This window comes from Megalops cyprinoides, chromosome 9 (genome assembly GCF_013368585.1).
Source record: "Megalops cyprinoides isolate fMegCyp1 chromosome 9, fMegCyp1.pri, whole genome shotgun sequence".
In the NCBI taxonomy this organism is placed as follows: Eukaryota; Metazoa; Chordata; class Actinopteri; order Elopiformes; family Megalopidae; genus Megalops; species Megalops cyprinoides.
The window spans coordinates 13793681-13809575 of record NC_050591.1 but is presented as its reverse complement, the minus strand read 5'-3'; the positions used below and the strand labels follow the sequence as shown (position 1 = coordinate 13809575).

Sequence of the window (15895 nt, the reverse complement as noted above, 5' to 3'; positions counted from 1 at the left end):
TTGACTAAGTGGACCACAGCCGTCATAGACAAGCATCCCAGGTAACACACAACATTCTCGCAATATTGTAACACTTCAGCAACAGTCTTGCACAACATGACTCAGAGGGGAACCTTGATGGTTTAACTTGGTTCTCAAAGGAGAACCTCTCATTTAAAGCTATGGTGGTGCCTGCCTTTAAGGAAACAGCGTTGTATATTCCTGCAGTCCAGGATAAGGCTTTACCTAGACAGACTCTTTTGAGACATAGTTGTATGTTGGTTTCAGCATACTTCGATTACAAAATGCAAAACTGCCACAATCAAAAGGAGGAGAGTACACCTCAGTGCAATTTTATATGGACTCACTGGGGAAATAAAACCCCACTTCTGTAACAGTTTCAACACATTTTTCTGTGTTTGGAAATAATGTAGAAATAAAATCATGAACACAATTAAATCTAGAAGCAATTACAAACCATTATATCATTAAGCCATCTGGAAGGGCAGTAAAGTGTAAAATAAACCCAGAATGCATTCTAAACTCTTTTCTACTGTTGGTCCCAGGGATGATCATTCACAGAGGCCTGGGTTCAAGCTCTTCCACTGTAGCTCATTGACATTAACATTTAAACTGTTTTATAGTGGAGGGGATGATTTAATTTGTTTAAAGGACAAACAGAAGCAAGTCACACACTGTCAGCATGGAGCAACCTAAGCATGATTCAGTTGGCTTGGTAATATAAAAAAAATTAAATGAGTTCAAACCATTTTTTGTTATTACAAAGGCTAACGTTCTTGCCAAAAAGCTTACAGACAGCATCCAAGATGTAACAGCAAGCAATAAGAAAGTTTGCAGGCACTAGCAGGCACACAGTGCTATTTACTTTGGGGTTGAAAAAAAAATCTTAGAGGAGTTAGCATTAGGCTAAATTATTATTTTTTTTAACATTCCATAGTTAGGGCATCCAAAGAGTTTAACATTGCTTGACATGAGATGTTACACATTGTCGTGTTACACATACTGCTAGTGCTATCAGTCAACTAGCCTTTTCTGTAAGGTTATAAAAATGATTCCCTGTCCCTTCTTGTTACAAATCTAGTGACCTAACACAGGCAGTGGTCAGGGGAAGGATTTCTGCCCCTGCATTGCCGACCAGAAAACATGCGTTGCAAAACCATCTGCGCAGAAATCGAGCGGACTACTACAACAGCTGCTGCACACAAAGAGGAATGTTATTAAAACCAGTTTAAAAACACACCGCTGATCTACATCTGTTAAAAACGGACATTAGAAAACAAAACAACAGTATCAAAGTGTTGTAATTATTCTTAGAAAAAGCATAAACGGACACACTATTCTTATGTAAGGAGCAGAGTGAACCATGGACACACTGCGTTAAAAATGTCCCTTCGAGATGGGGGTGTAAGTTTTTTTGGCCGGTGTGATAAAAAAAAAACATGTTATTTTGTTCTTTGTACAGGTTCATAGTTCAGAAAACCTTCATTGTCGATTACATGACAATTTTCCAGAGTGCTGTCGGTCTCACAGCGAGGAGAACAGAATCTAGAATTATGACCTCAAAGGCAGGCAGTAGTCTTGCATAAGTATTTGCATGCCATCATTGGTGCTCTATTGTTCAGTAGCACAATAGAATAAAAGTCCTTTGTTTCCGCATGCCATCCCGGCTCTGTGAGATACTCTTACTTGTAAATGATGGCAGACACCCTGAACCGAAAGGACAGGGTGAATTCATCCTAATTCTGATAACGTCACATCAAGGCTGTTTCAAGAACAACTTAATTCTGTCGCATGAGAAATGTGGGCAATTCGCACCTGTTTCTCAAGGGAAACAAAATCAAGGTCCAATTTTCAGGTCCAACATGAATTGCACATCGGTAATTATCACATATCTTAGATCGTCACTGAACGCCCTTGAAAGATGTGCAAGGTGGTCAGAATCAAACAAGAGTTAATGAATGTAAAACAAGTTAACTAGTTCAGACTTCAATTTGTTTAACACAAGCGTTGAAATATTCTTATTAAACTGACATACACATTTAATTTACTGCATCTTACTTAAGGCAGTACTGCACTGTTCTAAAACTTCACTTAAGCAAGAGTAGCTACGGCATACTAGAGGCATACAACATGCTATTGCTTTCCTCCCTACATGTTCTGTGTATTTAACTTTTTGTAAAGTACATATTGAGCATATATTTTCCCCCTACATCTTACTTGTGTGAATTACATAGACCTGATATGATGAATTAGCCAGGTAATTGAGTGTCCTAAATCTAGGACTGACAGCTGATGCATTTGCCTTCAAATAATAAGACATGATTTGGTCACATGATGACACAGTGGGGAATACAGCTGAACCATCTTGACATATCCCTTCCATAACTATTTCAAAGGTATAAAATGGGAATGGTCATTTCTCATTGTCAGCGTAGTGATTTAAAGGTAGTGCAATAATTTTTTTTGGAGGGCTGTTTGATATATTTGATACATTAAAATGTATCATGTTTCTATGTGTTGTCTTTGCAGATCGTTAGATATGGCTCCTTATTCTATGATGGAGCAGATATAAATATGTATTTTCAGCATTACATCAACCTCCCCAGAACTTAATCTGGGTTTAGCTGCCCTCTTTTAGTATTATTATATTTTTGTAAAAACCACTAAACATCCTTCTAAACCCAGTTTATAACCTTAACGGATTGTCTTTGCTTTTTAAGTCCCGCTTACACTAAAATGGTTAAAAATGGATGTGCGGTTGATTACATTACAGCAAGGCTGTGTGACTGGTCTCTGCTTTTCCACACTGAAGATGGTGAACAACAGAGAGATTAATAGGATGGACCGTGGGTGTGTACATGTGTGTCTGCGGTAGGGGGTCTGCATCTATCTTAATGTGCCTACATAGGTCTGCTGGTGCTGGACAGGTGTCCAATAGGGCCCAATAGGGTTGCGTGTGATGAGGTGTGGCCAGTCCAGTGGGACAGTCGGACAGAGGAACGGGTGGTGAGGACAAGCAGGTCCTGAGCCGGGTGTGAGTCAGCTGAGGTTCGGGGGGTCAGATGTCAGAGGTCAGGGAATGGTTGTGTTAGCTGTTTGCGCTCAAGGACCCACGCCGTGCCAAGCTCTGGGTGCTGGAGCTGAGTGTCCGGCTTTCTGTCAGAGCACCGGCGTTCTAGAGAGCGACAAAGAGACGGACGTGCACGCTGGAAAATGCTTCCATCTCAAAAAGGAGCAAGAATCTGTGCTATCACATATAGTTTCCCTCTTACCTGGGCTGTATCCTGGCTCTCCCTCACTCCAACATTCAGCACATTAAGGGAATTGGCCCTTTTCATCCTGTCAGAAGAGAGGAAACAACCTCTCGTGACATAGATGAAAAAAAAAAATCAACAAGTCTGGAAACGCAGCACCTTCTCAATCAGTCAGCTACAGTCTCAATGACATTTAGCCCTACCAAAAATTGAAAAATTGTTGAAAGCCACATTAATTGCAAGACCTAACCATTCAAATAAACTGATTCCTCAACTCACACACATACACACACACACAGACACATACACAAACACATACACACAGTACTCCTTGTGCAGTCTTACCCTGGGGTCCGCGGGGGGCAGTCTTGCGTCCCCACTCCCTTCAGCTTGCGAACCAGCTTCTCACTGCTCCTCCTGATGGACTCTCTGAGCTTAGTGAAGGAGCCACTGCGCTTCAAACTCCCCAGTCCATCCTGCAGACAGAGAGTAAGAGTGGGTCAACCAATGAGAGAGGAGAGAAAGAGATCGAGAACCAATTAAACAAAAGAGTCTGAAGCACCAGTGGAAGACAAGAGCGAAAGGGAGACGGAACCCAGAGAGAATGAAGCAAGAGAGTGAATGAGGAGCATGAATGAAAAAGAAAGAGGAGAGAGTGAATAGAGTGAGAGACAGACAGGGCAGGACAGAGACTGGCAGAAAGAACCAGAGGGACTGAATACTGGATGTAATGAACACTGACAGGGAGGGTGGCAGTGTCCCCTGTATTTTTGGATCATTCACTATTCCATTTCATGACAATGAAAGACCCCTCACGGGACGTCCAACCATTCACCTGTCGCGAACCGCCCTCTTCTGTGTGTATCCAGATGGGCCGTCCATCTCCTGAGCAGGAGGGAGAGGAAAGAAAGGAGATTACATGCTCTTCAGAAATATAATTTCTTTTATGGATTGTGCCTGTGCTTTTACAAAATGAAATGCATTTCCCACATGGCTACTTGCAATCAATAGGAAGGAAGCAAGGGATATGAATAGGACACCACAGGTCACATAATAAATTACAACATTCTGGAATGTAGCCCCTTTTGTTTTTACCTTCAACTGATCCAAACTCTTTCTCGTGGGCACGGGTCAGGATCTCCTTGTAAAGGGCTTCAGCCTGCCTGTACTTTCCTTGTTTTAGGTAACAGGAGGCCTGTAGAGACACACACACACACACAAAACGACAACACAGAGTCACACCTTCAGTTTGACAACTTCAATTCGGACACACATTCTGGTCTCCACCACGCTGGCATGATCCAACCAATGGTAGAACACCTAACCGACAATCCTGGACCAATAATGGCTGCTTGGTTAGCATAGCCTGGGAGCCGGTAGTCATTTGGCATTTCTCTGGATGCCCTTCAGTTTGCTTCTCTGTTCATTCACAACCCAGCTGACTGCTCTAATCATTGCTCCATCTACCCTCATCTCTTCTCCTCAACCCACCACCCCATCCCATTGTCCTGCTGTCACAGCCACACCCACTTCCTTATCCAATGTCCCCTGCTCTGCCAAGTCCAAAGCCACTGGTTTCTCACCAGGTTGTTCTTGGTCTTGGCCACGTTGGCATCATCGGGACCCAGGCGACTCTGGTAGATATGCAGGGCACGCTCATAGTACTGCTCCACCTCCTGGTACTTTCCCTGGTTCTGACAGAGCAGGGCCAGGTTGTTCAGCTGCTTGGCTACATCTGGGTGGTCTGTACCCAGCACCTGGGGAGGGAAGAGCAGGGAGTATGACGGCAGGAGTGGGACAAGCCTGTCCTCTTCATTTCGTCAGCCACCATCAGCTTCTTCAGTTCTTTCACACGTACACTTCATATAAAAGAAAATTAACTTTCAATTCCATTACAGAAGTTAAGTGGCAGTTTACCTTCTAATGGAGTCATGCATTTTCCCTTGTCTTACACAAGCTGGTTGACATTGAGTGTTTTCAATACAAGTTTAAACTGTAATTTAAGGCAGCATTAACTTTTATGAAAGTTAAACTGAAATGAACTGAAAATGTAGTGTAAGCAGCAAAGTGGGTCACTGAATGAGTCTGGCGTGACAGGCTGAGGTTCCCCCCTTACCTTCTCCCTGATCTCCAGTGCCCTCTTGCACAGTGGCTCCGCCTCCTTGTACTTCCCCCTCTTGCCGTACAGCACGGCCAGGTTGTTCAGTGTGGCCGCCACCTGCACACACAGAAATACAGGTGTCATCTGCTTCCTTGTGTGTCTAGCTCTGAAGTGACTGGGGATTCATGGGTTACTAGTCTGTTACAATTTGCGTCATATTTACTTAATTAAATCCACTGATTGATAAAAATGTTTACTCCTGGCATGTTTATGCCTCTTGGACAGTATCTCTAAATCCCTGTGGATTTCAGACCTACAGGAGTAGGTGTGGCCACCACTGGTCTCCCATCCCCCACTTCGATATCAGGGACAAAGCAAGAGTAATTAACATTTTTATTGTCCATAGACAACCTGCACATGTTCTCTAAAATTCATTTAGAGAGACGGTCATTTTTTAAGGGAGGAATCGAGAATCCTCAGGATGGGGGGTACTAACTGCAGGGTGGTCCATGCCCAGGGTCTTCTCCCGTATGGCTAGGGCATCGTTCAGCAGGTTGGCAGCCTCTTTATACTTGTTCTGGTCCCTGAAGAGAGGATGAGCGGAAAGAGCAGCTTTAAACATGACGTGGAGGGTTACAGAAATCTAGAATTTACTGTCAAGGATCATGCCGTTAGCAGGATGTTCCCATCACCTGTAGACCAGGGCCAGGATGTTGAGCATGGTGGCCACGTCGGGGTGGCTGTGGCCGGAGGACTTCTCCAGGTCCTCCAGGGCCTGCTTGCAGAGTGGCACGGCCACCTCGTAGCGGCCCTGGGAGGCGTACTGGATCACCAGGTTGTGGAGGGTGCGCAGCCGGGCCGGGATCTCGTAGCCTCCCTGCTGGGCCGCCGCGGCTGCGCTGCTGTGAGGCTGGGAGACTGAGAGAAACCCGGGGAGACCAGACAGCGTGAAACACTGTGAGACACTGAGACCAGGGAACACTGATAGAAACGCAGGGAGACCAGACACTGTGAGACACACCAATACCGAGACCAGGAAACAATGAGAGGGACACAGGAGTCAACTGAGATAATGAGATACACGTTTCTATCCAGACAGTGGACACTGCAGAGACACTGACATGGCGGGACAGAGATAAATGACAGAGAGAAATGGAGCAAAGGAAAAAGACTCAGGACAGAGAGAGACTCAGGCTGACACTGCAGAAACTGACAGCAACGGACAGGCTGACAGGACACAGGAATCATGATACTAGCACGAGGTACATGTTTTGGAGGACAGAGACCAGACTTACTCTGCGACTGCTCCTCCTCATCAGTGGGAAAGAGGTCATCCAGGGACTCCTTTGCAGAGGCAGTTTCTTTGTCATCCTGTGTGAGGAGGACACAGATGACATCAAGCATTACTGTCAGATCTAAAATCTAACAATTACAACATTTACATACGACAATCTGCTCTGATATGCCATCTAAAAAGTGAATATACAAACATCAAAGTGACTATAACATTATAGACTATATACTAGCACTATAGCATTGGCACACTATAAACTGACGAAGGTAGGGCTATAGGAGATTGAGGCAGAGCTTCCAAACAACGAGCCAATCATACAGGAAAGTGAGCAGGGCTCCAGGAGATGATGACAGAGCACAGTCAGACTGTGAAGGAGCTGCAGGACGCTGAGGGTCGAGCTACAGGGCAGGCTGGAGGGGGGGGGGGGGGGGGGGGGGTGGCGGGGCAGGGCCCGTACCAGCGGCGGCTCCTCCTGGTCGTACTTGCGGATGCTGCTCATGAACTGCAGGTGGCGGTTCTGCTCCTCCAGCGTGACCACCTCCTGCTCGCGCTCCTGCAGCCGCTGCTGCGTGCCCGCCAGCTCGTCCCGCAGCCACTGGTTCTCCTGGCACAGCCGCCGCACCTGCGCCCGCAGCTTCTGCTTCTCCGCCTCCAGCGAGCCCAGGTGGGCCGACAGCGCCATCATCACCTGCGGGGAGGTCAACTACAGCTGAACCGCTACACAGCCTAAAACAGGGTGCTTCCCCGAGGGTGGACGTTGGGTTGGGTCATACACTCTGTTTCAGGATGGGAGATGACTACTACTCAGAAAAGTTGTGTTGAAATGGCAGCTGCATCAGAGTCAGCTTGGCACTTCTTAGAGGGACTGCAAAGAACTCTTTTATTTGACAATTTAGAAGTCACAGTATTGATGCATATATCTTCATACATACTGTACATATGAATTCTAAAATGTGACTAAATAAATTACTGATGATAACAAGAAAAGTCTAAAAGACTTAGACTCACGGCACATTGCTCATTGTTGCTAATTACTGGAGCGTGAGCAGAGACTTCTATCATAAGTGCTTCTTTTATAATTCCCGTGCTAACGTAAAACATGCAATACTCTGGGCTTGCTCAAGATTTCCCATAGTATCTTGATATAGACCAACCTCTGTGTAGTTCATAATAGGGCCTTCATCTATGACATCACTATCAATCTGCATGGACATGCAAAAACCATTAGTTATTCTTTCATGCTATTTGTACACCACCTGTTTAATGCATTCAGTGGGGTACAATCAGTTTTCATTTTTCATCATGGGTGCATTCCATAACATTTTTATCTAGGTGACTCAAGTCAAGTGAAGTCAACAGCACCTCATATTCCCACAACGGTTCTGTGACTCGGCCCGCTCACCTGCGCCTCCCCGAGGCCCAGCTCGATCCTCTCCAGCGACTCGCGGATGATGCCGCTCTTCTCCTGCTCCAGGCTGCCGCTCTCGGCGGGCGGGCGGCTCTGCAGCGCCTCCTGCAGGTTGTCCAGGAGGGTGCAGTTCTCACTGCGCAGCGCCTCCAGCCCCGCGATCACCTGCCGTGTGCTGCACAGGATCTCCTCCCCCGACAGCATGGTTCCCCCTGTTGAGCCACGCCTGGGGGCACACACGGGGGGGACAGGGGCGGGGGACGGGGACGGGGAGCGGTCACTAACACACGGCACGTATGACAACCCCGGCTGATCACTGTGCGACTTTGCCATACTCACAGCATGGACCAAATTCAACCTCTCCCTACAGTACTGAGAAAGCTGAAGATTTACAATGTGCTGCTAAAGTCTACTGGGGAGCTCTCAGTACAACTTGACTCTTCCTCCCCTAAATATTGTTTGTGCACACAAAACTTACAATATATAAGCCACTGAAAATGTTACCTAGAGTACGATGAATACAGAATGTTCAGTACACTACATTGCATTCTGTGCAACACACAAAACCATAAGCATACACTCTAGATGTAGACACTTGACACACAGCTGCATTGCCTATACATTGCAATAGCGTGACAAAGCTGTCACTCTTAATACAAACAACACAACACGATGCTGGAATGACCTCACCTCAAAATGAAGGTCCTCTGTGATATCCCTCAAGCTGCAGAGAGACAAAACAGGAGTGGAAGAGTAACGGAATGGAAAAATACTTCTATATCTCGTGTTTTATGAGGACACATCTCCTTTCATTCATCTCCACAGGAGGGCAGCACATCTTTTTTTTTTTTAAGAAGCAAAACTGTAACTGTTCTACTTTTCTAGTCCTTTACTTGTCATATAAACCTCAACACACCTGCCCATGACAAATAACAGAATACAGACATCTGACATATGCTGGCTTCTCTAGAACATTCCTTCTCCGGCCCAAGGCAGCAGCTGGAGTTTAGAGTCTGGTGGCTTTCCAGTTTCCAGCTGAAGACTACACTAAAGCTAGAACAGAGTTCCATTTCAGGAACCATTATAACTGTGTTAAAGACAAAATCGCTCATATGGAAAGAACATGGCTCCAGGTTCCCACGAATCTCTTGTTACGGGAACTGACCAGTCCTCCTGGTCTCCAGCCACCTGGTAGATGGGAACCAACTAGAGATATTGAGATATTTCAGCCATAACAGTAAACCCAAATTACAGGCATTTGAACCTGAGAGGGTGTAGTGCTTGAATGTTCTGAAGGGGAAACTCTAAATATAGAGCAATGGATTTCCATTGCTAATGTATGGAAAGCGTACCCTGTGGCTCCTTCCACCAGCTCACAGTGCAGGGCGCAGACAGCCACATGTGGGTGCCCACATCCTGAGGGGGGCTGAGATTGTGTACTTCCTGTCTCTTTATCTGGGCACACTGAGAAACGTTTGAGGGGGCAGAGCCTCCAAATGTGTCCTTACTGCTCAGAAAAAAAGGTGTGGTTGGGACACAGGTCTCATGACCCTGGCGGTTTGTGAATTGTTTTTTTTTTTTTCCTTAACGTTGGGCTCTGCATCTATGTCCAGGGGTTCTGATGTTCTCTGTCTTTAGAAGTTGGCAAAACACCAGGTGCAGCCAGTGTAAGTCGCCCTCGGTAAACAGGTCGTCTGACGACATTAAAAATGCATTAAGGGAAGGATATGATATCCTTACAAATTGAATCAACCTCTCTTTGAACCTACCCAAGTGCATCTTAATTATCTGAATGAACTACACTGAATGTTTGTTTACTGGTTTTTTGTTCATCCAACACAATTTGCAAAACCACATACTGTACATATTATTGATATAACAAACTTTTAAGTAAAACCTGAGCCACTGAATGAGAGATTGCAGCCTCTCTGTTCAAGATGGCAGGAATGGTGTCTCGGGTCATGTTCACAAGATTGCTCCTAGGTTCAAATGTTTTGGGCATAGAAGTCATAGTAGAAAAATGAACAAACAATGAGTTCACCTTCAGCATGGATAGATTCACAAAAACTCTTGTTTACATTTCATCACACCGGAAAATGTAGGTGAAGCTACAAGATGACCTAGCAAACTGACACTCACTAAGCTACTTCTATATTCACTCTTTTTTCTGTGTGAAGGCTTAGGTCCAAAACAAGTTAACACTGTACATTTAACCTGCATGTGCTAGCATATACTTCATATTGAAACCCCACACAAGACACATGTGTAGACCTGCTCTAATTAGCAGAATGCAAATTTAGGCAAAGGGCCACCCCCAGAGTTTCTGTTTTAGGCGGATATTTGACATATAGCAAAAAAGGAAGGAGGAAGCCATGGCTCCACAATGCCAGCAGTTCATTTGCAATAAGAAGGGCTAACAATCTCCTCATCAGTGCAGTATGGATATCCTTTTACGTGAAGATCACAACAACGGTTTTTTTGGTGGGCAGGAGGACTGCAATGCAAACTGTGGTGTCTGGTGGTAAGCCTTCCTTTAATTTGTGGCAGCCAAGCACTCCTCTGTTAGTTTAGAAATAGTAATATCGGTAGCCTAAAAAAATGCATTCCATGCAGTGGTTGAGAGTGATATATGGAAAAATACTGTTTACAGTATTCTGTACTTCGGGAATAGTTCTGATTTCTTTAACAATTCTTCCTGCCACTTTTCTTTTGGCAGGGTGGGGTGAGGGGTTGTATCCACAAGGTGTAAGTTTTTTACATTCTCAATTCAGTAAGAGTGAGTGTTATGAATTAGTATCTTATTTTCTTAATAAATTACCCTCATCCTGGTAGAGCAGGTAACCAATCTTGAACTGAATACATGGTTTAGAGGTGCCCTGTATGGGTTTGATTACTATGGCATCATGGTCCGGATCAGGTAACCTGACATTCACCAACATGACCCCTAACGTCGATCTAAAATCCATTCCCCTGCTGGAGATTACATCATTTACTTCAGTTTTCCCTGGTGTTGTTCTTGCCCTGGATAATCCCTGCGGGCATACGATATTCTACACCACACAACACAGAGAGAAGATAGTCGCCCAATAGAAAGGATCACCACTCCATCCCAACCTTTTGTGAACCTTGTGTAAGGAGAGCCAGGTGTTGAACACACCCTTTTACGCATAACACATTAAATTTAAAGTAACAAGTACTAACCTAGAACTGCCAAAATGGCAGAGTGGTGGAATGGTAGCAGGGATTGAAAGGTTTCTTTTCATTGCAAGCTGACATCAATGTAACTGAACAAACTAACTGTAACTGAATCATCCAAAACTGCAAGATAGTATGCAGACGTCTCCTTAACACACTCCACTCTGCAGGAAATGGATCCAAATGTCTTGGCTAGACGTACCACACATTTACAATCTGAAACGATGATCTGAGACAATAAAACAAGATTTACCGCCAGGGATGTGACAGTGCTCATTCTGAATCTGTTTAAAATAGTATAGACAAAATAAAAATGATTTACATCTCTGACTTACTAAAGTCTCTGATTAGAAATACAGCAAGATAACATGTAAGGTAATCTGCTGATCATTTCTGACAGAAGGAACCTTGTTGGCGTCAACCTTTTTATGGCAAGACATTCTCCATTTTCCCTCACAATACATGCAGATAAACCGCTTTTTAAAAGAGACTTTGGTTGAGCCAGGCCTGTTTTTAGAGGTGTTGGCATGATCAGAGGTTTCCCAACAAATAATTAGGACACACAGCTATTCACAACGTTCATCAGTGTCCTTTTACCAGCAGAAATAACAAGCTGTTTAACTCACTATGGCTTGAAGCAGAACACACAAAACACTCCGCCAATTTCAGATTCCTGAGAGCTGTGAAGTCAGATTTCGTAAGAACTGTAAATAAATATACACATGCAAGTACACATAATTTGTAACAATACATTACCTGTACCGCAGAAACTCACATTTATAATTCCAGAATGTGTGATTACTCCAAATGTAAAACATTGTTTAACAACATTGTCTGAGTGGATGACGGCATTTGTTCCAAGCTTCAATTCTTGCAATACAGTTTATTAGTGCAAAATGCAGCCTGCTTATTCTGTCACTGTTCTCTGTGAATTCATACTGGTTGACCTGTAGGTACACTGCTTAAGGAATGGTATGTGTATGAGTTAATTATCATTTGTCATGTGAATGCAAATGAAAGGTCTAATAACTTTTTGAAAGTTCATTATTCGTTTTATCCATTTAAATGTTTTGCTCTAAAAATCACATGCATCTCAGATGTGATGGTCCATGGTATAAGACAAGAGGGCAGTTTTTGTTGCTGTATGTAGTCTCACCCGTTTAATTACTACCGTAACTTATGCATAATGGCAGTCGTGACAAATAAAGGGTTTACGGTAATATCCAATTTTCAGCAGCACGCCTTGTTTTATTTCACATTTTCCTCCAGTAAGTCTTCTTTACTGACATTTGCCATACAGGCTATATTCCAAAATTGGAACAAAGAGCAAATCGAGACAAAACCCGGTGTTTTCGTAAATGTAAGGTTCGTAGCGAAGCTAAAAGGCTAAAACACATGTAGTGAAGAGATTCATTCAATAAAACCATAATAGAGAGAGTTGCCGGCTGTTAGGCGATAAACCGACAACACCTTTTTTTCCGAGCGACGCTTTTCAGGGTGGCGGTTCTCCTTGCGGGGAAGGCCTTTCTCCTCAGATATTCACAGGGGCGTGTTGTTGAGTTTCCCCCACCCCGTTTAGGCTTTACCACGAATTAATTAGATCGGTAGGAATTTCTGAATAAAATCAGATATCCTACTCATGTTTTCGGTTCGTATTTCACTCCCTGCCACTTTTCAACTTTAGCAATCGCAGGACACGATTTAATCGTAGCAGCATGATAAATGAGACGCCATCCTTGTCGCAGATTATATTTGCAGATAAAATCAAATTGCTTACTTACATATTAAGCGATGCATAAAATTGAACCAAGAGAGGCGCATCAATAAATACTAAACAACACTCTTTTAGCTAATTAAAAATAAAGCTGATGCATCTTATCGATTTTAAAAATAATACCCTTAAGAGATAAACGGCGGAGAACGGGCTAGTTTGTCAATACTGTCCCCTTAGAGGGAAAATCGATAGCGACATCTTGCCAACAATAATATTTACCTGCTGTTAATCCCTGACGCGTCTTCCGTGGGGTTCAAAGTATTTTTCCGCATGTGACACAAAAGAAGGCTATTTGAATAGATGCTCCAATTAAAATAAAGTGATCTCATTAAAACATCGACGTGCAATAAATCTGTTCACAGTGGGATGAGATGACAGATTTATTCTATATAGCCATAAAGTAACTCTGGCAATCATTCACCTGTTCTTACAGCTTAGACTGTCTGTGTTATTTGAGCTTACCTGACATACTCCTACCCACAATGCACAGCGGCTCCCGAGGGTGACATCTTGGTAGAGGAGTCCAGTTGCGAGTGTTTTGAAATACGACATTATAGTAATATATACCTAGATATTAAAATTTGTCATGAAAGCACAATCAAACCTCTTGTTTTATGCATAATTGTACTGTAAAGATTTGTATTAGAAATCATTTTAAAACATATACAAACACATCGTCGTTGTTAAGGAAATGGTACAGTGTGTTCCTATGAATAAAGGCAGAGGGCGTCATTTTGGTGAAGGAGAATAAGCATCCTCCAAGCCCCACTATTTACTGCACTTGCGTTTGTGACTTGCCATCGTAGTTATTTATTTTTAATGAGATTGCCGGAGTCATCACATACAGCACCACTTATAAAAACATATGCTTAGAAGATATACTAACTATTCTATGCGCACTCACACTTTGCATTAATTTTCAGAGTAGCACGGTAAGTCGCAGGGCTCAGATCTTGCTCTATTGTCCGGCCCAGTGTCCCTATCTGGAACTGTTGATCTGACTAGCTGTGCGCATGACTGACATCACTGGGGTGGAACAGCCAGCGGAAGGGATAGGCCACTGAGAAGCGACGCAGCCGAGGCTACCAACCCTGCCTTGATAAATATCCCAGCGCTGATGATATGCACATTAGCTCATAGGTTCCATAAAGTGTGGAAGTGGACAGAAATATGACCACTGCTAAATATTTCCCTGCTAATAAACAGAAGCCTTGCACTGCAAGTTGGGAAGCAAAAACCGCCCACCACCAGACATAACACTACTAAATGTTTCAAGCGTGCCTGCTATCACAACTATTTAAAGTAACACAGTTACACATAGGCATATCATGGCCAGACGCGTTGCGCAGAAAAGGTAGTGCCTGAAAAATCTTTTATTTTATTATTGCTTTATTTTGTTTTTTTTTTTTGTAGAACAGTGCCCAAATAAGAATGGGCCAGTTTATCTTAAATCGTGACTGAGGGGCACTACGGGACGTCAGGTCAGACATTTGAATTTTTGGAAATACTTCGGGATGCAAATACAAGCATTTCATATAGTGCGACCACAGATGTTAAAATGAACGGTTTATCATTCATGTTTATTCTGATATGAATCGACAAGATAGTAGGCCTACATCAAAAACTAGGGTACATTCAGAAGCGCAAATCATTCTATAATTAAGCAGTGGAATTATTGTATATGTAATGTGTAATGGTAATGTAGTGTTAATATTAACATGTTGTTATTGACAGATTGTATGCTAAAATCAAGTTATGTTTTCTCATTGAAAAAAAATAAAATAACGATTATTTATTGTAGAAACTCCACTACTAACATTTACAACTAACTTTTAACTAGAGTCGCCATTTCGGTCAAGGATTACGAAAATTGACCTGTCTGTGGGTGATGTTTTCGTTCGTACATGCGCAAATGATTATTTCTTGTCTCATAAAAAGGGCCCGACAATGACTTCAGAATATCGACTTAAAATGTAAACAACATTAACAGTAAGTTCCGATTGCGACCACAAGGCGGCGACAATAGCCAATGCATGGCAAATCGTCCGCCTTGGCTCTGCATATGGTATCTTCCTGGTCACTACCCGTCTTCACGTGCAATGAAAAAAACCACGTTTATCGATTGTTTCTGTTAAGCACCATCTCTTATTGCGCTATAATAATGTGTCCATGCAAGATAAGCGGTCATTTATGAAAGCAATAATTGGGGTTTATTTTGTACTTTCTGCATGGAATAGCCTATTTTGTACGTGTCGCTGTTTCCGCGTTGTCCCGCTAATAGGACAAGTACAGTAACCACAGTAATGCTTAGTAACACGCTAGCATGTCGGACCAAAGGAGGTCCGCCGATGGGAAAATGTGATGTGAAAAGCAGACATTGTGGAAGTAAAGAAGGATGGAAACTTCACTGAAAATTGTAATTTGTGGTCTTTATTGGCTGTGTGTGTGACATAATTTTAAGTTAGGAGGGCTTTAGGGTACTGAAAGCACACGAATAGACTACTACAGGTCGCCATGCAACAATTGATTTGTCGTTGTTTTTTACAGTTTGGTTGACTCCAGCCTTTGAATATGCATGCAATGAAATTAATTCTGCTCATGCAATGTTTTCATACATGCTTTGTTATTTCAAACACTGAAGCAATGCCACCCACAATGGGCCACTGTACATTAATTATGTGTAATGAAATCATTCAACAAATCATATCCCCCTAAATAAATAAATTTTATTTTTGAGCCTGCAATCAACTGCTGGACATTAGCTAGTGAACATGGTTCTGCGTTTAAAACATGTAACTGCAATTAACTATTTGAAAGGTATCATTACTGTAATTGCCAGTTGTTGTGCATCCAATTAATTTATGTAGTC

At 43.2% G+C, this 15895-nt stretch overlaps 1 protein-coding gene across 3 annotated transcripts; it reads right to left on the bottom strand.

Annotated features, from left to right (window-relative positions):
* Window positions 1-2778: 2778 nt before the first annotated feature.
* Window positions 2779-13582, bottom strand: klc3 (kinesin light chain 3). 3 transcript variants are annotated; one of them, XM_036536349.1, is made up of 14 exons: window positions 13489-13582; window positions 8748-8781; window positions 8052-8283; window positions 7107-7337; window positions 6651-6726; window positions 6048-6273; window positions 5852-5939; window positions 5371-5472; window positions 4838-5011; window positions 4350-4449; window positions 4090-4139; window positions 3600-3730; window positions 3273-3339; window positions 2779-3175 (listed from the first exon to the last, which is right to left on the bottom strand). In XM_036536349.1, exons 3-14 carry the CDS (start codon window positions 8259-8261, stop codon window positions 3089-3091), a joined length of 1542 nt encoding a protein of 513 aa, XP_036392242.1. In that variant the 5' UTR covers window positions 8262-8283; window positions 8748-8781; window positions 13489-13582; the 3' UTR covers window positions 2779-3088. The 3 variants fall into 3 exon arrangements, with proteins under 3 accessions (XP_036392242.1, XP_036392241.1, XP_036392240.1); XM_036536348.1 differs by lacking the exon at window positions 13489-13582 and adding an exon at window positions 13246-13482; XM_036536347.1 differs by lacking the exons at window positions 8748-8781; window positions 13489-13582 and adding an exon at window positions 13246-13482.
* Between the last annotated feature and the right edge of the window lie 2313 nt (window positions 13583-15895).

What these genes read in the sequence shown, in the direction of transcription:
- klc3 (XM_036536347.1), bottom strand. Translation starts at nt 13,355, where the DNA reads ATGAGATCACTTTATTTTAATTGGAGCATCTATTCAAATAGCCTTCTT. An exon ending in ACCAGGAGGAGCCGCCGCTG is followed by an intron (nt 6,727 to 7,106) that starts GTACGGGCCCTG and finishes CTCCTCACACAG; the next exon opens with GATGACAAAGAAACTGCCTC. An exon ending in CCAAGACCAAGAACAACCTG is followed by an intron (nt 4,450 to 4,837) that starts GTGAGAAACCAG and finishes GTGTCTCTACAG; the next exon opens with GCCTCCTGTTACCTAAAACA.